The sequence below is a fragment of the Andrographis paniculata genome, unplaced genomic scaffold (genome assembly GCF_009805555.1).
Source record: "Andrographis paniculata isolate CXL003 unplaced genomic scaffold, ASM980555v1 Contig43END, whole genome shotgun sequence".
Taxonomy (NCBI): Eukaryota; Viridiplantae; Streptophyta; class Magnoliopsida; order Lamiales; family Acanthaceae; genus Andrographis; species Andrographis paniculata.
In genome coordinates, this window is record NW_026137577.1 from 1,566,942 (window position 1) to 1,594,406 (window position 27,465).

At 34.1% G+C, this 27,465-nt stretch overlaps 1 protein-coding gene across 6 annotated transcripts; it reads right to left on the minus strand.

The window, feature by feature from the left end:
- Positions 1–270: 270 nt before the first annotated feature.
- LOC127251218 (exocyst complex component SEC8) lies at positions 271–26,626 on the minus strand. Of its 6 annotated transcripts, XM_051274827.1 has the most exons (28): positions 26,455–26,626; positions 26,235–26,321; positions 24,876–25,088; positions 16,093–16,266; positions 15,906–16,010; positions 13,545–13,654; positions 13,223–13,278; positions 13,099–13,132; positions 11,587–11,758; positions 11,390–11,496; positions 9,646–9,953; positions 9,408–9,571; positions 9,183–9,301; positions 8,649–8,719; positions 8,276–8,403; positions 8,119–8,168; positions 6,397–6,497; positions 5,176–5,288; positions 4,968–5,075; positions 4,255–4,449; positions 4,062–4,147; positions 3,225–3,402; positions 3,029–3,106; positions 1,803–1,904; positions 1,623–1,697; positions 992–1,087; positions 814–863; positions 271–732 (listed from the first exon to the last, which is right to left on the minus strand). In XM_051274827.1, the coding sequence occupies exons 2-28, from the start codon at positions 26,274–26,276 to the stop codon at positions 645–647; spliced, it is 3,123 nt and encodes a 1,040-aa protein (XP_051130784.1). In that variant the 5' UTR covers positions 26,277–26,321; positions 26,455–26,626; the 3' UTR covers positions 271–644. The 6 variants fall into 6 exon arrangements, with proteins under 6 accessions (XP_051130784.1, XP_051130781.1, XP_051130782.1 ...); XM_051274824.1 differs by having other exon boundaries at positions 13,099–13,278; positions 26,455–26,625; XM_051274825.1 differs by having other exon boundaries at positions 13,099–13,278; positions 26,235–26,344; positions 26,455–26,625.
- Positions 26,627–27,465: the final 839 nt, after the last annotated feature.

Consider the following 27,465-nt stretch of genomic DNA (forward strand, 5'->3'; position numbering starts at 1 on the left):
AGTAATTATTCATTTCAACATATCAAACACAATTTAACATGCTTATTGCCTGTTTTATTCTTTTATATATCATATATACTTTGTTAATATAACGTATGTAATGAAATCAAATATAATATATATTGTATCGACTATTGTGATATTCTTATGTATGGTATTTATATTATATTATCATATAATATATTGCACAATTTAAAATGTACCATATTTTACAACACATCCAATAACTGCAGCAAGCAAGAATTAATCAATATTCATACAAGGCAAACATAAATAAATAATATCTCATCACTTCACTTTGCTTCAAAAACATACACCAACTATTTCATTCTGCTGTAAAACACTCTCTGCAACTCCAGATAAACACTCATATTTCTCAATATCATCATCATCTAGAAAGCAAAATCCTCATCAAAATCCCTCCACACCACAATATACAGAATTGGATGGACACCATTCTGATCCAAGAAATCGAAGAAACATATCAGAAATTAATGTAATAATTGCTCACAAGTTCGCAATATAAACTCGAACTCATACGGCTTGCTTCTCACTTCGCCTTCGCTTATATTTCATCCACTGACATTTCGTTTGATGTGAGAAGGTGCTTACTTTAATAAACGAGAGATAGCTTTTCGTCATCTTTAGAGGGGTATGATCTCCGCCATACGATCCATAGCATCATCGGGGATTTCCCTGCCTGGGACTTGTACCTTCAAAAGATTGCCGTACCTGCAGCCGGATGTCTCGTTGGATTAGAGATGATTGTGACATTTAGACACCAGAGATTCTAAAATGGCTGAATAAACTTACTCTGCAGCCGCAAAGAGGGTTTCGTGTTCTGAAATGAATGCAAGCAGTGCCTGGAAGGTCAAAGTAAATTTTTTATCAATTGAAAATTTTATCCAATATGATTCCTGTGAAGGCCATAGAAGTGTCGAAGGTAGGGAGAGAGAGTGAGAGAGAAAGAGAGAGAGAGGGGAGTGTTTACCTCAAAGGGCATGTTTAATAATTCATAATACGTCCGAACATGATCCAGTTTCATCTGCACAACTTCACTGTCGATTGAAGGAATAGCTGCCAAAGCCTAAATATGAGCACAAAGAAAATTGATTACATCAGTTGTGATGCTTTCAAGAAATGGGAAATGAATGAAATATTTGTTCAAAGCACATCAACAGGGAACTCAAGCAATCCACCTAGTTTAATGAACATTCAGCAATAGACTTCGGAGATACAAATTATATATTGACCAAGACTACAAACAGCATATTTCATTAACCTCCATTTTAAAAACTGGGTATTAAAGTAGCTCTTGAGATGGAAAATCAAAAATTTTCTTCTAGTCTCCTTATAATGAACATGTGTTAGAGGCAAAGGCTTTAATCAAGTACTTTGTGTGTAAGAGGAAATCTTGATGTGGCATCAGCATCTACTAGACTGTCGATACATGCTTATTCAAGTAACATAGTTACTAGTCTCATATTGAATGCAAATATCATTATAGCTTGTCTAAAACATGTTCAGCATAGATTTACTTGTCTGAAATTTCAGATTGAATCATCCAAAATATTTTAGTAGCTCCCAGAAGAAGAAAGAGAGAGAGCACAAGGATAAGAAACCTGTTCCAGTGCAATTGAATTACGACAAATCTGCTGAACTCCAAAGAGGTCAATAGACTTCATTCCAGCCAAAACCTAGAAGAGATTAATGATTTCATCGTAAGTACATCTAAGAACTAGAATTGGTGCTTCTCCAGAGTCTTGTGGATGCATTTAATATAAGCACAGGTGATAACAAACCTTCAATGACAGATTAGCTGCAATACTGCATATTCCTCCAAATATGTAATTTCTTTTCACATCTGCAACGTATGGGGCCATTTCTTCATCCCGGCGTGATATCTATGTAGACAAGGAGTAGGTCATTTTAAGAACCTAAATCAATTCACAACCTCACCAAACTATTGTCGTGGAATTGATGTAAAAAGGGGAAAGGGGACTGTTTCTTCCATTAAAGATTAGATGCAATTAATCCAAGTAAAATGAACAAACAAGAACACTCTCAATCCACACAGATTGCACAGGTCTTTTCTCTGTAGTTATCAAAAAACCTTTCCGGGAACACATATTTGCAAGCTTGCAGTCTTTAGTACACACAATCCTATTTGATTTCTCTGAAGCACTAAGTTGTCTCCCTGAGAAGTAGAGTTTCCATAAATCTAAAGAGAAGTGGGAGAAAATAGGTAAAGTTTCAGTTCAGATCCCTTTTTATTTTTATATGCATCAGTTTTTGGATGGGTCGGAGGAGTTCACTATGCAAGAGCCAAGTTAAATGGGTTCATTAAGGTGACACTGGAATCTCTCATTTGAATACAGTAACATTCTCACATTTGATTACCACTGAGGACATGGACATTGGCCAAGTAAATTTAATGAATATTCAGATAGGCTGAAAAGAGCATGATAATTCAGATGTTTGTGACCACATAAATTCAACTGGGTGAAAAAAGTAAAACAAATAACGAAAACCCTATAGCCACATGCACTGTGAACTGTGAGCTTAGTCGAGGAGAAAAATTATTAATAAATGCTGGATGATGAAACGTTTGAAGCAAACAAAACCTTTCCTGGAGAATAACTCTATTACTTCCCAAGATTAAAAGTAAGTCAGCATCAAACTAGGAATGAAGAGGATTATTCTGCATTCTTATAGTTTCTTCTTTTGAGTTTGTTTCTAGATATTTCATTTGGTCTAGTGTCGTAATACTATGTATATTTCAACATGTAATTTGTTACTGTGAACATGCTTTTAGGAATGAAAAAACACATTTCCATCTATTTGTAAGAATGGAATGAATCCTGTAAGAAAAATACTGTGAGTGCTAACTGTCAGTGTCGCATTAAAACAACTTATAAATAACCGTTAAATGCTAGCTTTTTGACAATGTCTGGACTCTGGATATGATTCTGTAGTCTAATAACACAATAATACAGAATCCAACTAATTGTCACAATTAATAACATACCTGGGAAGTTAATGATATAACAAAGTCATCAGGCTCCTCTGCATCTTGGTCGTCCATGTAAGACCTATTTGCCATTTCCTACATTGATTCACAATTTTTTAAAGCATAAATTATTACTTAATGAAAACAGCTACTTGTTAGCAAGATGGAGAAATTGCTGTTATAACAATTTGATGGTAGACAATATTTCATGTACCTGCATATGAGAAATTGTCTCCAGCATCATTTCTATCCGAAGAACTTTAAGACAATCAATTGCCAATCTTCTATACTCTTCAGCAAATGATGCAAGACCTCTTAAAGATCCATCATGGGACTTCGGCATTCCATTTTCTTCCAAATGATCATCTGATGTGGAAGATAACTGCCCTAGCCTATTGTACATAAGAAGGAAAATGTAAAACACCACATAAGTTGATATATATATATATATATATATCCTTAATTAGTCACAGAATGCCATCAACTCCATCCATTGCAATTGCTTTCACATATTACATATTCACTTAGAAGCTTGAGAGTCATTCACAACAGTTGAGCTCTTGAGCTACCATATTAGGGTAAAATCATCACATCTGCACGTATTTACGTTAACATGGATAGTAGCAGTTTCAATCTTTTCAGTTTCTTCAAGTCAGATGCACCAACCATCCCTCCAACGGAAAATTAACCCTCCTTGTCTATAATCTGATTATTAACATCTCCAAAGATTTCAAACATATAGTCATATATAATTCTGGAATTTATGTTCGTTGATCCACAAAGCATCACTTGATGGTGGATATGATTATTAAAAGAAAAGGGCGGGGGGAGGACGGACATAAAGTGTACATGATATCATAAATTTAAATAGAGTAATATGAATGGTAAAGCCTGAGAAGGACAACAACTAACACATCATGTCATAAAGCCACCTTTTTAACCATCTAAACTATCTAACCATAATTCAAAAGGCAAAGTAAGAGATGGGTTCCTAGATGCCAAAACCTGATGACAAAATAACCTTATTAATGCAACATAACAGGCAACTTACCTTTCTATTGAGTCCGCAACATATTCTAATGAATCACTCAATGAAGCCAATAGAATAAGTTTGTTATCATCATGAATCAGGTTCTCCTGAAGATATATAAACCAAATGTAAAATTAGTCTAAGGTCATCCATTCTCACTAAAACCTGACATATCATCTGTGCTTCTATGTACAGATAAGCTGACTAAGAATACCTGCTTGATAGGCCTCAAATTAAGTAGTATATCACTTAATTGATTTTCGATATCAGAAGACTCTGTATCATATCCATATGTTTCACCAAAATAATCTGCTGAATTTGGTAAACATGCACTTGCTGGTTCAAGTCGCAGCAGCCTCTCTATATCGTGCCTCCCGATGAGCATGTAGCTTTGCTTCTCAAGAACAGCCTGGTATTTCAACCAACAGAGTTCCAGGAATTAAAATATAAGAAAAGTAACTAATGCTCAGATGATATCTGAAGCTTTGCAGTTTGCACAGTATCTCGTCTATGATATCTGCATCCATTTTTCAATAACAACCTCTTATGGTTAAAGATATTTTAAGATAATCACCTTTTATGTTAGCATGAAGCCTTGAAAGTCATCTAATCAAGATGAACATGCAAAGCAGTCAAGGAACATATGCTAATATTTCAAACCAAACTTAAGATTACAATTTCTTCTATTAAGAAATACAGGAGTATCCAAAGGTTGTTTTGCATATCGATCCCATCACAATCAGCATGCATCCAAGTGTCATAAGGAATAACAATAAAATCAACAATCAAAAAGAGAAGAGGATGAACACAAGAATGCGTATGAACATGCTTTTCTCCATGGTAAGACAAAATTAAAGAATACATACGCGATCTTTTAGATAATACTTAAAAATTGGAATAAAGGGATAGCAAGGGCAAGGTTCAAACCTCCATATATGATGTTCGACACCTTTCATATGCTCTTTCAAGGAAAGTTTTTACATAGCTAATTAGACCACCAGAAAATTTTGGCATTGCTTGAGCCCACCCATGTACCTAGACAAATTGGCATGGGATAGTAAGAGACACGAACCATTTGTTTCTATTAATATATTACTGTGACCCATCATTACAGTTAATATGACATCAATAATACCTCTTTTGCTAAGAAATCTATTGCCAGCAGTCCTTGTAAGACAGGACGCCCCTTCTCAACTGATGGAGTATACGAAGCAGCTGCACTAGCCCGTGGGCGAAATGCAGCTGGACCTGTTTAAAGAAGAAAACATATCAGAATTGTTCACCATATTTACACATACTGCACTTGGGGGTTTAGGGTTTAGGATCTAAACGCCATTAAAGCTCTCGGTGTGAACATAAGCATCTCCTAGCATGTTCAATGCAATGAGATTATGTTAACTACACATGGTTCAGCTTACAATAGCTAAAGTCTTGTTGAAATCACCAAAACCCCTATATTTACTTTATCTAGAAATATAAAGTAAATAACATTAAAACTGACAATAGAAATTTTATAGATTACATTTAGATGCTAAGAATATAATACCGTTCATCATGAAATAAATAGCACCAGCTAAACCTTTTCCAATGATGAAAGAAATAACAGCAGTCTGGTTCAAGCCACCACTAGTGTAGTTCAATACAATGTTAAATTAGTTCCATGTGTTTTATTTGACTTAATAAAACCGAATTTGGTGCATACCTTGAAGGTTGAACACCTATTATCTTGTTTATTGAAGTAGATATTGAAGATTACAAGTGTTAATTTATTACACAGATTTTCTTTCTAGTTTTATGATAAGTTGGTAGAATAGATATGTTTTAGTAAGTAATTCCAGTGAGATTCAATATGAGCGCACTGTGTTGTGCCCATGCACCATGGCAAGCAATGAAATTTGATTAGGTGCGGCCAACAGTGATTATTAAACTTATGGCATGAACTACCTTCAAAAGAATAATTCCATGAGTTAAGAATAGCAATTCTATTTGAGTTCCAAAAAAATGCACACACACCCATGCTGAAAGTCTCTTCAATTCATATTGCAAGATTTCAGGGGAGAAAAAAGTCAATACTATAATTGATTAGATTTGAACTCTAGACTTCATGCTTTAGATTTCTAGAGGCTTAGCTACATCTACACAATGCTTCACATGCTGTAAACTGGTGTCCATGGTGTATCTATCACAAGCAGTCACCCAGAAGACCCAAATCATACTGAATCTACTATATTGCAGTCAACAACTACATTTGACACTTGAAACATATTAGACTAAAGTAATAACATACTCATCAAACAAAGAGATTAAAGATATTATTCAATTATTGGCAGGAAGAAAATAAGTTCATGAGACTTGCTTGATATGGCTTGCTGTACGCTTTTTCTGTAATCTACAAACAACGTTGGTAAAAAGTGATCCTTCACAAAGTTCTCCACAAACGAAAGCAACCCATCATTGCTGCAAAATTTAATTCACCAGTATGAGGCAAAAATGGTAGCATAAAGATGTACTGTAAGCTATAAAAGTGAAATGAGTAAGGTTCAGAAATACAAGTTCTTCACCGAATGAATAGGTTATGCAGAATCAGATTACACATACAAAAATAAACAAAAGACTACTGGAAACATTTGACAGAATAAGAGAGGTTAGGATAGCTCAGAGAAGAAAAACCGGGAATCATGTTTTAGAAGGTTCAATTATGATACAAATAGCATGGAGCCATGGATTAATGCCTATTTGGATTTGCACAAGAGCTTCCATTTTCATAAAAAGTGTAGATAGGTTCAAAATCATGAAGCAACTACTTCATATCAAACAAGCTACATAATTCTTGTATCTCTTAACGAAAATAAAGGGATCCAATGAAGCCAGTACGTCTCAACCATTAACTTTTAGTAAATCTTGTGTCCTGAACAAGTATATTTACTTTCTGAAGTTTGTTGACAGACTCCAGCCAAGCTTTCAACTACTGCAAACAGCAACAGTAGAACAAGGAGACGCACTTAATGTTTGTAAATTTAAAAAATTTCATATATACCAGTTTGACTTAACTGCTCGGTTGGCTGATCGATGTAGAGGAATTGGAAGTTAAAGCACTCTATTATGTTCTGTGTATACCAAAAATGCACATCTCAAACTATGTCCTATACATTTGTCATCCAACAAAAGCCCGCCTATCTCATTCCTTCTATACTGTCCATAGAATATCATGTGGAACACACAAAAAGTTAGCAGCCATAAGGCGGAGTATCTCAGTTCAGCACTAATGCTTTCCTACTCAACAAAGGCCCAATTCTGCTGAACAATAAAAATATTATCATAAAAATAAAATAACTCAAATATAATGGCTACTAAATCTCCATTGAGGTTTCCAAACTTAGTAAGAAGCGCATGCGGTTCAGGTGACAAAAGATACACTTAAGCCTACAACATACAAAAGGGAAAGAATAGCAGTCCAGATGGGGAATAATCAAATATATAAGTATCAGGCCAAAAGGACACAATGATGATCAGTCTCTCATGTTTGTGGGTCATTATACATGAAAAACACCATGACAATTTGGCAATGTTCAGTAATTATATCACAACTATAGGAATGCCACTTTCATCTTCAACCCTTAATTTCAATTGTACCAAAACAAGGTAAGTATTTAGGATTAAATTGATTCATGCCAATTCAAGGGAAATACAACACAATTCCCATATATATACATATTTATATAAAATCAAGTTCCACTTACATGAGGCATCGAATAAGTTAACAAATTACCATGAGTCATGACATTGTCACCATTATTTGAAGAAAAGAACTGATGTCAATCACCAATTTAAATTAGGATCATATAAGTTCGCAGAATCATAAAAGTTAATTTCCCCGCCACACCCCACAAAAGTATGTGTTCTAACTACACCATTTTAATATGTAGAAAATCGTCTGCTGCACTGGGTTTGTGAATGAAAATGTTGAAGGAACTTGAAAATTGACTGGAGCTCATAGTACAGAAGTCACCACAGCATTCACACAAATCAATGCAATTATATGCTATAGAAGTTATAAGATGGTGCTGAATGTGCTTGCCTGATTTGGGAAACCTTTTGGGGGAGCATTGATGCAACTTTATCTGTAAACTGCACATGTCAAGTGGGAAACATAAGGAAATAGTAATTTACATTTCTATTAGAGCAACCTGGAAAATGGTCCACTGGGGAATTTAATTCCTTCTGCCGAGTCATACCTTATGCACTGGCCTGTACAATGATGCTGCTAAATATATCCCTTGTTCGGGTAACACAGTTCCACTTCCATATCCTTCCTGGTGTACACTGGCGCCCTTTTTCCATCCTTGCCGAAGAAGATCAGTCCCTATGTAAAGTGACTCGGTAAAGCTCATGACAAAATGAAGAGCTTTCCTTATTATCACACACGATAGCATTGACGCACACAATAGTGATTATCAAAGCACTGATATATAACTTTGTCAACCCAACATCATGGAAAAACAGAATGATTTTTGGATTAGCATAAGAACAATAAAGCCATTTCACTAACATCAAAGGTGGAAGATTGAATGAAGCAGGGCAGGAACTGACAGTACATCTCCTTCTTACCCTGATTAGAAATGGAAACAGTAGCATCTGTGAAGCGGAATGTGAAGACAAGGCCATCGTCTGATCCATCACTGTAAGCCAAAACAATTAACATAACTGTACTGGAGATCGGACCACAAGTGATTCTAACAGCAAATCACATCGTATATATGCCCACTACAATTTTGAGGACAAGCATTCTAAAAGAATAACCATTCCGCTCAAATAAGTTTTTGGTCAATGACAAAATCAAAGTTATTAAGTTACTCATTGGATACCACTACATCGATCATCATTTCAACACAATTCCATAAAAGCTGAAAAGTGCATAGATTCCCATAGTAACAGAAACTCATGTCAACACCATGCCACAGCATTTACTACAAGTACAAGAGTTTTTAAAATGTGGATAACAGAAGATGAATTAATGGTCAAAACATAAAACACCAAGCCGTAGAAATAAGGCTGGTGTACAGAAAAGAAAATGCCTAGATAAGGTAAACCTTCAAAGGGAAGGAAAATATCAGATGAAAGAATAAGATAATGTTTACTTGCCTCTTTTCATTCGAGGGACTGGTCTTGCCAGCAAGTCTAGCTGTTTGCACAGATGCGTCTGCAGATGCGGCTTCAGGAGTTGCTCGCAGGATCTCACATATAAGTTGTTGGCACTCACTCTGTCATCATGCATTGGGTGACATAGTAATACAGCTAAACAGGTCTATCCCCAAATTGAGGTTGAAGCACAAAATCTAACTACTAGAATATAAGTTAAGGAAAAACCTGTATAACAGTCAAGGAAAAGCCAATAGAATAACCTCCAGTATCATGAGAAGCGTCCGAATCATGATTCCAACTAATCTCTCCAGCCAATGCTTTTGGCGTATTCAGGTTAACTTGTTGTGAAGATTTCAATTCAAGTAGCTCTCCAACAATGACATGGTTTTCTGGAATATTATACCAACATGAGGAAAAAGAAAGCTTAAAAAAATAGATTTCCAAAAAAATTGCAATCTCATACCAAATATTTGAACAACAGTATCCAGTATAGAATCAAGTAATTCCCTGGCTGCAAATTGGGCAGCACCAGAAGGAGACATCATGTGAGAGACAGGGCTTGTTGCTGACAAAGCTCCTGTGGTTGATACGCCATTCAGACGTTTTTGTTGAGGTAAGTGATGACCCTCCACCCTCCCTTTCAGATATCGTAGACCTGATGATGTGGACAAGGACGTGTGACCAAGACCAGACTTTTTTCCTGCAGCACGTTCTGCTTGAGCTTTGATCTTGGTGGTAATAATTTCATGGACAGTAGGGCGTAAGCGTTGGCTAAAAAATAAAAACCAAGAAGTTAGAGCAGCATTGAAATTGATGGGAAAATGCCAGCAAGGTGGCTTGTTTCTTCTAATCTCATACAATTTGAACAATATGAGTTAGGACACTTAAACTGGTTGGCTTTTAGGTATGAAACCAAAGCATCCATATTTTCCAGGTAGTTTAGTATCACAAAAGATCCATTACTTGAGTGATAACCATAGAAAGCATGATACTGGTAGCTATGGCTCCAAAAGCATGTGGAAAATATCTTTGAAATAATGCTTGCCACGTAAGTTTGTTGTTTGTAGGCTTCATGTTACACCACACAAAGACAGTAAATCCCAGATTCAAGACTACTAAAGCTCGAGCTTTAGACCAAACAAAAAAAACTTGCAACAACCAAACAATGCTAACTTTCACTATAATTCAGGCAGTGGCAGAAAAAATACAGGGAAAAGTTGTTGAATATATCCCACATTGGAAAAGATGTTGGGATTCCCTTGCCTTATAAGAGTGAAGAGCTACTCCACTTAATACCAATTAGTTTTAAGTTGGAACCTCATAACTCTTCTTAACATGGTATTAAAACCATGATACCCGTATTGGGTATTGATTCTGATTAGAATTTTGAGATGATATCATCTCGAGGGGAGAGTGTTGAATATATCCCACAAAATGTTAGGTCTCCCTTGCCTTCTAAGGGTGAAAGAACTACTCCACTTAATAGCAATTGGTTTTAAATTGGAATCCCAGAAACCTTCTTAACAAGTTGTAACAAAGCTGGGTATGATAAATATATATACTACAGCTTGAGGAAGAGCGTTGATTGTATAGTTTAGATAGACAAGAGTTTATTGGTGTGGTTTAAATAGACTTCTATATATTTGTAATCTCACTTACATCAAGAACTATTTTATTATCATATAACACAATTTAAAATTCAAATAAACTGTAGGTTTCTATAGATAAGTAGGCAAATAATTCAGTTCGTGTTCAAGTAATAGATTTCATGTAACTAGGAACTCAATGACATAATCTTATGGTTTATAGTTTTACCTGCTTTAACATGTTCCTCTCTATGCACATGATCCCTTTAGTATGTAAAGTTTTTAATAAATGGGTGGTGGTTGAGAATCAACTAATAACTTTTGGGTTTTCATACTATACTTACGTCATCAAATGACTATTGTAAAATTTAAAGTAACTAGTTTCAACAAACAAGAAAGATTAAATTAACAGCTCAACTTGTTTCTTCTAACTAGTTCCCAGTTTTTGTGCTATCTTTCAGATGATCAATTTCCAGTTGGGCACAGAAATTCTGTTATCTCATCTCCAAAGCATAATTCATTTACACTAAAACATATAAAATCATGAGTTACAGCATAGTAGCCATGTGTAGCTGCAAATTATTGAAGAGAGATAAATTGTAGTTATATTTAATAACATACCATATCATAGCACCAGCAGCAGCAACTTTCCCAAGCACACAGAGGCACTCAACCATAGTCCGCAAGTATTTCACAAAAACTGGAGCATCACTCTTTCTCATTGCTTCCTGTATTGAGTTACACAAGCAATTTAGCACATTTAAAAGCTAAGAACAAGTAACCTCAACAAGAGCCATTCAAAGTAGTAAAGCGCATACAACAAATTCATCAGGAGTGGAATCTGATAGCCAGATGGGAATCTGACGAGACCGAACTTTCACATCCCTTGAGCCAGTATCACCATTATTTGCCTTCATTGTAGGAGTATGTCCATCAGCATCATCATTGAAATCAGTCATGCCATCCTCGATGTAGCCACTGATTGATGAACTGAGGCATAGGAGAAGAAAGGGAAGATAACAAAAAATAGTTTCATTTATGTGAAGCATAATATGGCCAATCTTAATTTTAAGGGTGTAAATGTGCTTTGGAGTTCCCCTTGTTGCATATAACAAAGCATAAATTTATAATTGGACTGCGTATCTTGAAAAGTGAAAAACTTATGACCGGTTATCAACCTAATGCGGCTGTGCTATGACTGAGGTAATATGAATAATATATGAAACAAAAGCAAAGGCATTTATAGATTTTTATAGAAGGAAATATTTTAAAATGTATGCACATATTCACATAAGATGTATACCATTTGTAAAACCATATGTTCTTCAAGTGATTTCTGTATGCTATAGATTTATATTTAAGATACTCGTGCCCAAACACATTTACATAAATCATTCAAAAAAATTATTAACAATTTTTCATTCAAGTGAGAGCAAACGGTTTGTTCACTTTGTGTTTTTCAATGGTACAATTTTTCATAAATATTATTAAAAGAAATACATTATATACACACATTAAAACAATATATATATAACATATACATTTGATCAACTCACACAAAGTCAACAATTCAACACAATATTATTTTTTATATTACCGACACAATTTCCTATACCTAACATAAAAAACAAATTCACCTAAAAACACAAAGTAAACACACCCCAAAAGTCCCCATACTTAAGAGAGTAAGAACACCAATTCAACTACACCGAATATGAATGAAGCTTCTTGATGCCAATGCACAGGGAAGCTCAAGAGACATTCAGAAAAAAACTAGGCAGACAAAAAATCCTAAGAGAAAGATTACCAGCCATAGACTGTTTTAAAATGTGTGGAAGAGAAAGAAAACGATAAAAAGAAAGAACACAGTAATACTTAAAATAGGGAACTGAGAATTTGAAATTTAGTATAGTTTGTGCATTGAAAGATACTGACATAGGAAGTGAAATACTAGAAAGGAATTAAGTGGCCCTTCAAGGAGCATAAATGAAATGAAATAAACAAATAAGTTCTCTATGCATGTATAACTCTTTTAATTTTCAAATAATAATCAAGAAATTGATGAATAGATAAAGGTGGCAAACAATTTGGTGTGGCACTGTGAAAAAATAACAGTTTCATCTTTTTCTAATTATCTAGCCTTTTTTAGAGGAAAATTAATTTACATTATTGAAACATATTTTCTGTTAAACTTTTTTTTTCTGGTCATTACCACACTAGTACACTTTCAAATATTTATCTTTTCATCCTTCTTCACTAATAAATCCTCAAAACCAACCAAACTTAGGGTCAGGAAAAATGACCAGTGGAAGTGTAAAACTTTAGCTCACCCTCCATCAATTGAGCCCGGTCTCCGGAATCCATCTGCAGCACCATTTGTCACAAGATCATTGTCTACTTTCATAGATCGGGTTCTTCGAGAGTGAGTGTGCGAATGGTTCAAGGAAAATGTACCAGCTGTGGAAGTTGGAATTGCATCATCATTCTCATTTATACTCACGACAACTGAGCTGCCACAATAAAAAAGTATAAAGCAGAGACAGCATCTTAGCTAGAACTGAAAAGGGGTGAAAAGAAAAATATAAGAACAGTCTTCCTACAAGAAAGCCAATCTCCAGGATAATCAAAGTAAAGCATGTTGGATAAATTGCAAACAAAATTTAATATATATCCCTTATCACAGATAGGCAAGGTAATTACTCCCTGTATATACTTAATCTGGCACATTTATTAGAAAAAAGGTTTAGAGGCTCATAGACTAGCAATGTTTACCCACCTGTATTCACCCTTATTGTAGAGATGGGCATGCAATTCTTCAAAAACCTTGTAGAAGATTGTCCCTCTCAGCTTAGTCAATTCAGACCGAATATCTTGAAGAGCACCAACCTGTGTCACATATAATATGTCCATAAGACAATACCTAAAGAAATACATCCATGAAAAAAAAAAAGTTGTGAAAACAGGTATTGAAGCATGCACATATTGTGTTGTGAACATCAACATATATTGTTCTTACTAATTTTCTATAATTTGATACTATAGGGAGATAAATATATATAGGTACACACAGTATCCGGACACAGTCACATCAAATAAATTATTGTTTTTTGGCTAAATACAGACGTGTACAATATTGATCTTCTAGGTTGTGCTTGGTTGTGAGTTTGGGTTTTAATAGTAAATTTTTGAATTGAAATAGTTTGATGTGATATAAATATGTATTGCTGAGATGTTTTGAATGTAAAATTAAATTTTAGTGTAATATAATAAATGAAAATAAGGTGTTTGATTTTATGTTTTTTGGAGAAAGGTTTTGGTATAGTTAAAAACCAACAAAAAACTCACAAGTAAACAAAGCCCTTTTGTTTTAGAATCAAAGCATATGTGCCCATAGCAGACCAAGCAGCAATAGACTATATCCAGCTATCTGCCAAGACCAGAAATATAGAAAAATGCAACAGATAGCTTCTATACTGTAAGCGTCCAGGTAAAATTATGGTGAGAAAAAATTTAGCGAAAGCTGTAGATGAATGATGGATGTTGTTAATATATATATATATATATATATATATAATGGGATGGGAAAATATGAGGCAGGCGGGTATTAGTGGGGTGATCAGAGACCATAAGGCCACGTCCGCTTTATTCTCTCCAAGTCCATTAGCATTGCTAACTCATATAAGTAAAAAATGTTGCCAATCATCCAAGTTCTTTATTGCTTATTGATTGGAAAAATAGGCCACTCTTCCCATGATCATTGTTGAAGGTGACTCTAAAATTGGCTTGGTTGGAATGTTGGATTCCAAGGAGCATTAGCCCCCTGGATCTTAACTTTGATATACATTGATTGCAGTGCTCCATTTCCCAATGTCATCTAATCTCTTCGTTATACATCCCATGAAATGCACAAACGATCTCTCATGCTTTTTTGCTACATGGGGCGTTGAGGAACCAGGGAGATTTCCTTTTGGCTTTTGTGATTCACCATATAAGCTACATTTGATTTTATTTCTAGTTTCTGTGCAATTCCAAGAGGCTCTTCGTTTCTACCATGTAATCCATGATTACACCAAGAATTAATATATATCATTTTTCTCCAAAAAAAAAAAAAAGAAAAGGATAGAAGAAAATGTTAAAAGTTGGAAAGCCTAGGCTCCAATACCATGTGATATTAGACTAAAATGAGACTGCCAGTCCAACCAACCAGTCTAGGGCAGCAGGTGCAGGGTGATTGTCAACACTCGGTACCGTATGAAAGAAGCGCAGCACTTTGGATGAATCAAAATGCCTTATTAGGATCTACAATTGAGTTTTTCTACAGTTAGCATTCTTCTAGGATTGAGTTTAATCATCTTATTTTGTTCAGTATTGAGTGTCAGAGTAGAGAATGTTATTGAATAGTCGAGTAAGCTTCTCAGCTTCAGTTTGTCCAAGGGTTTCTTGAATTATCTTTGTTAACGTTCTATTCAATAAATAAGGATCTCTTTTATTTGCAAACCACTTTACATCACCATCTTAGATATGATTATCAAATAAACAGAATCAAACTAGTGTGATTCAGACATATTTTTAAAAATATAATGGAGAAAGAATATTCAATAAAATCTTAACAATTCGGAATTGTTCTGGTTTGCATAATAATGCAGTACATTGAAATAATCAGAACTATTCTAATATTGAAACACTAATGTTTCCTTTCAACTTAAACTAAAATGTAGAATCCTCAATAAAATTTTGGTTCCTCAACCTAATACTTCGTACTTAATAGTTTTCTACAGCATTCATATTCATGTTTGAGAAGACATAATCAAACTGACACAGTATATTTTAGGGGTCATTAGAAAAATAAGTTGTAAAGCAGGCATGAATCCCACACCAAATTCAAATTAAACATAAATCTACAACGAACTCAACTCAGCCTTATCCAGGGAGTAGACTGCATATCTGAGCATCAAAAAAATAGTTTACGGGCAAGTTGGATATGAAATATCCAAGAAACATATTTTTTGCTTAAGTTCCAACCTCCTTGGAATCTTTGAAAGCCTGTATATGAGCAGGACTGTCTATATTTTTATTCTTAAAATGACAACGATCACTCATACTAAAAAGAAAAAAAGAAAACAAATAGTCAACTAACCGATTGGAGGCCCTCCCTTTCAAGCATTAAAGTTGACTGCACGTGTAACTGAACTGCAGCATAAAACTGCTTTTCAGCAATGAGCTTTTCGATACGAGCCGGTACCTGCAGAGTGTAAAACACAGTGAAGAAATATGGATAGAGAGAGAGAGAGTAAAAACATAAAATTTTGCATGAGCAAATCAACCTTAGCTATGCCTTCAATTTGCTCTAACAACGCAATGATATGCCGCAGGGTAACAGAACGATACCAAAACTGATGCAACTGCTTATTATGAGCACCAAGAAGCTTCTTTCCCTCAGATAAATCAACCTTTAAGGTCTTAATGCTTTCAGCAGATTCACTAAATAACCGCAATATCTGAAAAACAAGCATATACAGTAATATTTAAGTTAAAAACCAGGTTTCTCATCCAAATGTAGTATAGGAAAAATGCATAAATAATAAATACAATACTCTATCTTTAAAATTTACCTATAGTATTAAATATACTAGGACTTGTTCATCAAATTTATTGGAATTAGATTACAGAATTTGAGTTTTTGACATATACAAAGAGCTGTAAATGTAACCAGTAAAAAACAGAAGGTCATTCTCCAAATATGAACTAGTTTAGAACCACAGATGAGGAGAAGGTTACCGAATGGTTTCATTCAATAATATACATGTTATGAACAAACTAACAAAAATCATATACATGTTTATTGTCCATGAAGTGTAGCTGTTTATGTTCTATATAAAAATATATTCATCATATAAAGTATATCCTACGTATATAATTTTATTATATAAGCATATTACAAAGTAGACAATACACATGTCTAAGTTCATTTTCAAAGATATATATATCAATTTATTAATTTTAATAAGTCTACTTTAATTCTGCAATGTATCTGAATACTTGGAAATCATAAATTTAAGGGAAAAACTGACTTTTAGAAATAATATATTAAGGTGTGTTTGTTTGGGGGATTGGATTTTAAATACACTATTCATCCCATTTTTTCCCCCAAAAAACATCAAATCAAACACCTAATTTTCATTTTTTATATTATACTAAAAATCAATTTGACATTCAAACCATCGCATCAACACCTATTTATATCACATCATACAACTACTCAAATTCAAAATTTTTACTATTCAAATCCCAACTCAAAATCCAAACCCCCAAACAAACACACTAAACAAACTGCATTTTTAAAATAAAAAGATTGTCAGACCAAAATGTCCCTAAAATTATTTCATTATGTTCAAAGCTCTACTCTCTTTTGAGTCTTTTTATTTTTTTCAAAATTTTCACCATTTCTATTTATTAACCATGAAAACAAATAGATAAAGTATATTTTTAACACCCTCACTATCTATTCTGGGAAAAATGACAGTAATACTTTCTTAAACACATATGAGGGTACAGTTATAACAGTAAATACAAACCCAATGGGCTTAGCCTGATGCTAAAACTCATTACTCTCCCTCTAGCTGGGACATATAAATTGCATGCACCAAACCTGTCGTATATGTACTTAATATGAGAAACTCTAAGAATTGTGACAATTTTGGTTTGCTGGTCATTGGGGACACACAACAAAATAGCACCAACTTTGGTTCTAAGAGTTATGTGTGACCACTTGAGTTTAGAAGAGCTAAGACCATGGTGTTATACTCAAATTCATTAGATGGCAATGATCTTTGCTTCTAACCCTTCCATGATGCAAGGTTAAGGTCAACAAAATCCATTCTAATGTATATCTGTCGGAAGTCACTCATGCTTAGTCAATATCAGAATACAGTACAACTCGAGTGTGGCCTTCATTCATAAACAATAGTCCTTGACCAAGATTCACATACCATAAAATGTAACCGCATCCCAATGTGTGTACATGGATACTGATGAAATTGACGAACAGCTGACATCATAGAAAATATCCAATTGAGAGAAGCTAAGGTAGTTAAGCTAATTTCCCATAGTGACCAATATCCATCAAAAGCTCACCCGAGAGGTGGTTTGAGAAAAGTAAAATTTTGAACTAAAATGGTTTTTTTTTTTTTTTTTTTTTTTATATGTAAAGTAACTAAGGATTTGATGCGATATTTAGAGTGAAAAATAAGTTTTTTATATAATATTTTACATAAAACATAAGTATTAATGTTATATTTTTCAGATGAAAAAATATGATGAATATTTCAAGACCTCAGATGAAAACACATCCAAATACGACCCTTAGAATCTGAGACATATTTTTGTACTGAAATAGCAATTTAGTTAAGAAAGTAACCTCAACAAGAAAATATCTAAAAGGCACCAAATCCGTAGTTTGTAATGCTCAAATAAAAACAGTTTTAGGTCACAAATTTCATCCTAATATACGACCAGTGATGACAATGTCATAAACATAGACAATTGGGTACAAGCACTCACATTTTCCAGTGTGCTTATAAAAGATGGAGTGACTCGATTCACATCTAATCATTCCTTACTCTTGTATAATCGTACTAAACCGCCAAACCAAGCACATGGCAGGGACTATTTTAAACCATATAAAGAGAAGAGAAGCTTATAGACAAGACCAAATCCCCGTGAGCAACAAAATCAGGTGCTTACTCTATATATTGATTGCTTCATCTGAGATTCTCATTGAAGAAAGCATTTATAATATTCAATTATTAAAAAGTTCAACCATGCATAGCAAGAAGAGAATAAACTCCCAAAATAGTTTCAATAAGATGGAAATTTTTCTATTTAAAAATCCCATTTATTATAGGCACAAGAAAATTGATGGATAATTATAATGGAAACAATAGAGACAAAAATGTAATTCAAGAGTATTGTCACTACAAAGAATCTTAATTAACAAGTCTAAGTGTGTTTTATCTCAGCACAAACTATAGAAACAATTTTGGATGTGTTTGCTTGGGTGATTTGATTTTGGGTTTTGATTTGAATAGTAAAATTTTGAATTTGAATAATTGTTTGATGTGATATAAATAGAAATTGGTGTAAAGTTTTGAATGTAAAATTGATTTTGAGTGTAATATAGTAAATGAAAATTAGGTATTTGATTTGATATTTCTTTGGATGAAAAAAGGGGATTGTGAATAATGGAAAACAAATTAAATCACCCAAACAAAAACACCCTGTAAAACTCAAAGTGACTTTTCATTAAGTAGAGGGCCTAGAGGCCAATACATCTTAAAAATCGACTACAAAAGTGAGAAAATACTCGAAAGTCAAAAATCAATAGAATATGACTAGGAATCCAAATATAATGATAAATTAATGCAAAGGGCATAGAAACACAATTATAAACCTGCTTGGGAGATGAGGTATGAGATTGTTTGCCCAGGCAAACAAGTTAATCAAAAGACAACAACAAAAACAAAAAAGTAACAATAGGTTTTAGTTTAGGAAAGCTAGGACAATCAAAGTGTTGGGAAATGAGGGAGAGAAAATTAATGGTGACATAAGTAGTGGATGTAATAGGAGTGAAATAGTAAAGTCCATGTGACTCACATCTAACGTCAATGATATGTCCCCCTACTTCAAGTATGATTAGAATTATTTAATTATTAAATCAGTTTACTACTAGAGACTACTAAACGAATACATAGAACATATAATATGAAATCAAGGGTCACATATGGAAGGAGTGTAGGGTGCTAAAGTATTATTGAAACTACTTGAATTAAGAATCCAAGCTTAGGAGGGGAAGTATTCGATATAGATGCAACAAAACTATTGAGTGACATAGGCAGCATGTCGACTAGATGTTTGGAAGCCTACTGTCAAAGAGTAGCTGAGCTGTAAATAGCTCTATGCCCACTTAGAACCCTTGACCTTCCTCATGTGCCAGCCCGTGTTGTTGAACCTGAATCCTCAGGGTCCTTAAAGCCAAACTCTCATGTTCCCTCTGAACCCGAGTTCTCTGAACCAGACACATCTGATTCACCTGACCCTGTCACTAAACCCATATCATCTCATTCTCCAACCAACATCACTCACAATTTCCCACAATCTCCTCAGGTGTATTCGAGGAGAAAGACTGTTCCTGAACTGACACAAGTCCAAGAATCCAATCCAGATTCGGAGAATGAAATCACGGTAAGTTCTGACCCACCTTTACACACTCAATCAATTGAACAATCCTCTGATTCAACAAATGTTCTGGATCTTCTCATTATGTCTCTTTTAAGCGCCTATCGCCAGCCTAAAAGGGACTCATTGTGAGTTTGAACACCATTGCCATCCTTAACAATGTGGCTGAGGCATTGTCAAAAGGGGAATGGAGTGATGCTATGAGAGAAGAGATGAATGAATTAGAAAAGAATAAAACATGGGAGATCGTTGATACACCAAAGAGAAAAACCTTGTTGATTGCAAGTGGATTTTTACATTGAAGTACAAGGCTGATGGATCCCTTGAACGATATAAAGCAAGGTTAGTAGCCAAATGATACACTCAAACTTATGGGGTGGATTATCAAGAAACATTTGCTCCAGTTGCAAAAATAAACACGGTGAGAATTCTTCAACTACTACAGTCTGATGTTAAGAATGCATTCCTCCATGGTGACTTAAATGAGGAAATCTACATTAACATCCCACCGTGATTTGAAGGGGACACAGGTAACAAGGTGTGCAAGCTGAAAAAAGCCCTTTATGGGTTAAAACAATCTCCTAGAGCATGGTTTGGCAGATTTGCAAAAGTTATAAAAGAATTTGGGTACAAACAAAGCCAAGGTGACCACACTCTTTTCATTAAGCATTCGGTTGTAGGGGGAGTGACTGCTCCTTTAGTCTATGTGGACGACATCATAGTGACTAGAAATGATGAGAAAGAAAAGCATGAATTAAAGTTGAAAGAATTTGAAATAAAGGAACTGGGGAAATTGAAGTACTTCTTCAGTATTGAGCTGGCATATTCCAGACAAGGGATCTTCATATCTCAACAAAAGTACGTGCTTGCTTTATTGGCAGAAACAAGGAAGATTTAGTGTAAGCCGATCTCTACTCCAATAGATCCAAACTATAAATTGGGAGAAGCTATAGAAGAACCAGGTGTTGAATGTTGATAAAAGAATGTACCAGATGTTGGTTGGCAGACTCATTTACCTTGCTCACACTCGACCAGAAATAGCATATTTTGTAAGTATGATTAGTGAAATTCATGCATGATCTAAGAGAACCTCATCTTCAGGCTGCTTACAGGGTACTACACTACTTGAAAGGCAATCCGGGAAAATTCAAATGGAATGACACTCTTACTTTGGAAGCCTACACCGATGCTGACTATGTTGGCTCCATTGTGGATAGAAGATCAACCGCAGGGTATTGTACTTCTCTTGGAGGTAACCTAGTGACATGGAGGAGCAAGAAGCAGAATGTAGTGGCAAGGTTATCTTTGGAATCAAAATTTAAGGCAATTGCTCAAGGATTATGCGAATTACTTTGGTTGAAGATCATTTTGGATGATTTGAGAGTCAAATGGGATGGTCCTATAAAGCTCTACTGTGACAATAAGTCAGTTATTAATATAGCTCATAATCATATTCAACATGATAGGAGAAAGCATATTGAAATTGATAAACATTTCATCAAAGAAAAACTGGATGAAGGGTTAGTATGTATGTCCTATGTTCCATCAAAGAGACAATTAGCCGATGTTCTAACAAAGGGGCTGAACAGTTCGAGTTTCCATAATATTGTATCCAAGTTGGGAATGGAAGATATCTATTCCTCAGCTTGAGGGGGAGTGTCAAAAGAGTAGCTGAGCTGTAAATAGCTCTGTAAATGTCTCAGGAGAATCAATTTGTAATCCCTTAAATTGAGGGAATTAGTCAATCCCTTAATCGAGGGAATTAGTTAATTTGTTTCCCTCTTTTCTCCTTGTAATCTTCTATTTAAGACCATGTATTATCAATTCAAATCAAGTGGAAATACAGAATCTTCTTTCCTCTAGTCTCTGATTTCCCCACACCTACTACTCGAAAATCTCCATATATTGTGATCATCAAGAAGAATGATAAGTGTTCTCTAAAAGGAGGATCTCGATGAACTACATTTGTACAAGGGTGCCCATGTAATTTGTACAAGGGTGCCCATCTCGAATATATTTTTCATAATACTTCCCATACGCATTTTTAATTCACTTTTAAGCAAATATATCACACCATATTTCAATTTATCCTCAAATCTCAAAAAATATCCAAACATCCCATAACTCTCATTTCGAAAAAATAATAACCCAACCAATCTCCAAACTTTAAACACCATTCTAAATAATAACCAAGAACATTTGTGATATTTCCACCAATTGAATTTGGTGTTTCCAATTTTTGGTTCATCTAGGCTCGGGACCTTAGTTCAACATTTGCAAGTCGTGGGATATATCCCAATTGGAACCTTGGAGTTTGGGTTGGAAACAGTTGTAATATCCAACTTTCGATGACCTTTGGACATCATATACAAGACCACTAAAGTCGATACTTCATAGTATTTATGCTATGGCTTGGAGTGAACAAAGTTCTTGCATTTGAAAGATCTTATGTTTTGTGTGGGCAATGAGTCTAAGAGTGGGGAAAAATGAAAACATGGTAAGTAAAAGAAAGAATTTGGATATAACTTAGGAAAATGATTGTTAATAGATCCTCTACAAATTGGGTCATATTTTGCATCTTCTTCTGGTTGGTGAATGTTATCAAACAAAACTCTCTCGTCTAGATGTTCCAATGCCATTTTTATAATGAACAACCTTCATGGGATCACTCATCCAAATATAAAGAGCAATAAGTTAGCTGGACTCAAAGATTGGGACCCTCCAGACAAAGTTTGATGGAAGATTAGCATTTGACAGTTCTGCTTTTGTCAGATTAGGCCCTGCAAGCATTGCTGGAGTTAGTAAGGATATTTCTGGGCATGTAATTTTCATAATGTCCAAATCTATCGACATTGTAGACTCAAACGATGCAGAAATCATCGCCATTATCCACATTTTCACCTTTTTCCACATCAATTTGGTCCCCTTCCTAAAATCTTGTTTGAAAATAACTCAATGCCCTTGGTTTGATTATCGATGTGGCTACCACATGGAAGCTAAATTTTGAATTGAACAAGCTCTGAAATCTCATTTCTAGGCACTCAGATATTGTCTTCCATCACATTTCGAGAAGCGGAAATAATCCGACTCACTTCCTTGCAAAACATAGTGTCTCAATTGGAGAGGATCTCATTGCTTGGCTCTAAGAATGCCTCATTTCAAAGCTCCTTGTCTAAGCGCTTGACGACTACTAGATAATACATTTTCCAAGTCAAATTTGGACATTTTGGTGTTTAGTTGTGTTTTCCTTCTTCATCCTATTGTAACTCCAACTAGTTTCTATATAATATATATCCTCTACTTTCCAAATAACAAAATTGATCATAGAGTAAAAAATGCAAAAATCAAGGAGTATTAATGTTTGAGATTGGTCAAAGGGAGCCCAAGTATGCGACAAGAAATTGAGAATCAACAGAAAGTCACATGAGAGAAACAAACAACATTGTGCATTAATTGAGGTAATGCTTACATGGATTGATCAATGCATGCAGACAAATTATTAAGATTCCTTATTTGAGCAACCTAACTGATTAGAAAATTTTGCAAGTAAAAATGAAAGATCACCTACTGAAAACCCATTCAAACTTTATAATTTGTGCATACATATCCAATTTGAAGGAAAAACAAAAAACACACAGAGGGATGAAAGTAAAGATATCTGCTAACGAACACCTGAGAATTATTGAGCACAACAAGACCTTAAAACCAACAGATTTTCTAGAAGCAACTCAAAATTTTTACAGTCAACTGAAATTTTATTTTCCTTGTTTCATAGATGTGTACCAGGTATTTTTGGAGTAGTGAATCATGTTTCTGAGTTGCAAAATGATTCATGTTTATATTTATATAATTTAAGTGGTTGGAAAATAATTACTGAGTGTGGTATAACTGGCGACTGTTTAATGACTAGCAAAACTGTTCCTTCCACTTGTTTTGCTCCTAATTTTAATGCAATCAACTACGACTACATAACTGAATTAATGGAATACCAATTAGATGTTTCGGGTGAGTCAAAAAATAATAATAATAACAACATAGTCTAGTAGATCGATAAAAGAATGGTATTATCATGTTCAGAAGTGGGAGACATCAAGAGGGCATCCTTAGCAATTCACATAAGTCACCATTAAGCATTTGAGAGGAATAACTAAATGAATTAGATACTTTTGATTGTTTGAATCTAACACCAATAAGTTGACTTTTAAGCTTTGAGCACACTTTCCTCAGAAATTCTTTATGTTCCCTTTCTGTGTGCCTACTTGTTATGCAGTTGATTCTGTTATTAGTTTTCACTTCCGTTTTGATTGCCTGAATTAAATGAAAAACATTTTTATCTTAGGTTAAAGTTAATCCTATATTCCTGTGGATAATATGTGTACTTAATCACATACTACTAAAAGTTGAACATGCATTTGTAGCAGTTTGAGTACAAACCCCTGGACTGGGGACTGGGCCCATAAATATGAAACTACTAACTTTACAAATGCTCCTTATACAAGACAGAAATACTTAAAGGCCCACTGGCATAATATTTGCATCCATATGAGAACCTAGAACTATAGCCGAATTAAGCCATAGTTTCCCTTGACACGATAAAAGGAAATATCTTTTAATCCTGTTCACATATTATTGATCTCCATATACGAAGCTAAAACTATAAACCATGTAAGGCATAGTTAGTTAGTTACTTTTACCGTTGGCGTCGACTTCATGCAAGAAAATATCCGTAAAATGCAGAATGATCAAAAAGATGTAATAAAAATAAGTGGAATCATCTCAAACAAGCTACATGCTACCAGGACCTAGGCATAAATCATATTAACATGGGACACTGAGCATCACACGAAGAGATAAAAGATAAATACGGAGAAACCTGAGAATAATTTTGAATTGCTTTGTTAAAACCTCCATGGTAAGCATGGACAACTTCATCAACAACTTCTTCAATAACCTCGCTCTGCTCTTTCAAAATCTGGACTTCTCCTTCACGGTCTTTTGATGTCAAAATATGCACGACATGAGGTAATGAATCAAAGCGTGCAGCAGCCCAACTTTCATCTACTTTAGAAAGTTCTTCTTTTAAATACTGTGAATACCAGGGAAGAAGATGACGAAAATGACTTCAATAGTCAGAACTCTATCAATAGATTATGAAATCAATACTCATAAGAAATACTGGCAACAAATGTCTGAGAAAAAGAAACCATACAAAACTTTGCAAATGAAACAAACAAGTGATAACAAGCCAGGAAGATAAGTATACAATATGAGTGTCTGTCTGTCCGAAATTCTAGGTTTGTAGGGCATGTCTTGCAAATTGGGCGAGCGTACATGAAATTTTTATGTTTCTCCAGATATATAGATTATACATTCCTTTTAACTTAACATTATGAATATAGAATATCAATATCAATAGCAAGGTAACCAACTCTACCCCGCAGTATAAGCTAGCATCTTCTCCCAAGAACCGTACAATATTTCCAATTAAATTAAACGATGTTTGAGAACTTAATGGGTGGCCACCTATGATTTTTACAATTTTTACTTCTGCCATAATATGGAGATTCTTGATATGGTCCGTTCAGATTATTTGAAAATATATCAGAGCACACGATCTTGGATTAACATATTCTTACAAAGATCTAGCAACCCAAAGTACACATAAAACAGTTTCTAGTCATTACACTTTCCAAAGCAAATATGTTATGCAACAGCGGATCCTTTGGGTACATAGGAGAGCACTGCAATATTCAATTTTTTAGCTTCAAATAAAGAAAAGTAAATTATATAGGTGCAAAGACGATTTTTCCAGACTTCAGCTTCACCATAAGTTGCTCAAATTTAGTAAAGAACCTAATGCAAGCATTCCTTCAAAATGATAAAAGGATTCAATTTAGAATTTGGGTAGCAAAAAAACATAAATGTAAACTAACAAGTACACAAAATCACAGCGTCTACCAAATAAATCTTACTTAACCAGCAAGATTCCCCATACATGTCCACATATTACACTTCTTGAACAGTAATGGAAATAGGACCAAAAATCAATATTTAGCAGTCCTGGTAAGAACAAGCACACATCCAAATCCTTGTCCAAATCATTTTCATTTATTCATTTCAATTAATGACAGCATCGAATTACAATTAAGCAAACTTAAACGCCACCAAACGCACAAATTAATAGAATCGCATACAAACAAAAACAAAGAACAGGAAAAATAGAAAAACTCACCGATTTCTCTCGCGAAATGGGAAGCCCGTCAAAAATTGACATTTCAAAGCAGCTCAATCCGCAAGCTTTGCACACGAAAATCACAACCTGCCCAAAATCAGAACGCGATTCTTCAAAATGGAAAAACCCATATTAATTAGTACTAGCTACATGCAAGTCTGGCAGTGTATGGATACGCAAAGCGGTAAACATTAAAGAATGGAAAGGAAGACATGCTTACTGGATCTGTCAAATTGCTGGTTGAAGAAAAGGGATCGGATGATTATTCAATTCCGGAATCTGATGATGATTTTTCTCTCAGATATACAAAATGCTATTTGTTGAATATATAAAATTATATAAAAGACTTTTATTTGATGAATGGGAAAGCGGATTGGATCAATTGTCAGTGAGCTGCAAAATAAGGGTTTATTTGCGAGGCCATGAACGTCAATTTCAGGTACCTTCGCTTCTTTTGTTGTACCTTCGCCTCTTTTGTTGTACCTTCTGCATTGTCGGTTTTTCACTTTTTTTCCTTTTCAGATTTTTATTTAATTTCATGGACAGCTGTAATTTGTATATACGACTACACAGAATTTGTTTATTTGGGATGTATTTTCTTTTTATTGATTTTGAAAAATATTTGGTTTAATTTGATATTAAAATAATTTTTGATAAAATATTTTGCGAGAAAAAAAAAAATAATTTTTGCAAACATCAGAGAGTTAAAAATTGGGTGTTTGAAGCTAAAGAAACACGCATATTTTTAATGAGATAATTTTTTATTATTATATATAATTTTTTATTATTAAAAAATATATATAATGCACATATGTTAACATATTTTATATAATAAATATAATTTTATTTATTTATTAAAAATAAATAATTTAATATAGATAATTATTGTATTTTTTATATTATTAATATAATTTTGTATATTTAACATAGAAAACAAAATGGTAAAGAAATATATACTCACTCTGTTGTTTCATATGTATTTATCTATTTGTTTTTTCACTAAATTTTAAAAATATTAGTATTATATTGAAATGTAAGTATAAACAATAGTAAAAAAATTAAAAATATAAATGGTAGTAAATTGGAAGTGTATATGTAGTGTTAGGTTATTAGTACAATTACTAAATAAAATAGATACTTTGTTATACGACAAAAAAATAGATAAATTGTTAAGGAACAGTAAAAAGATTAAAAGTATAAATTGTAGTAAATTGGAAATGTATATGTAGTG

Excerpts from the sequence above, each read along its gene's own strand:
- LOC127251218 (XM_051274824.1), bottom strand. The coding sequence starts at position 26,276 with ATGTCAATTTTTGACGGGCTTCCCATTTCGCGAGAGAAATCG. Across the intron at positions 8,720-9,182 it reads AGTCCCTCGAATGAAAAGAG|TGATGGATCAGACGATGGCC; the intron begins GCAAGTAAACAT and ends TTTGGCTTACAG. Across the intron at positions 8,169-8,275 it reads TGTACAGGCCAGTGCATAAG|TTTACAGATAAAGTTGCATC; the intron begins GTATGACTCGGC and ends TGACATGTGCAG.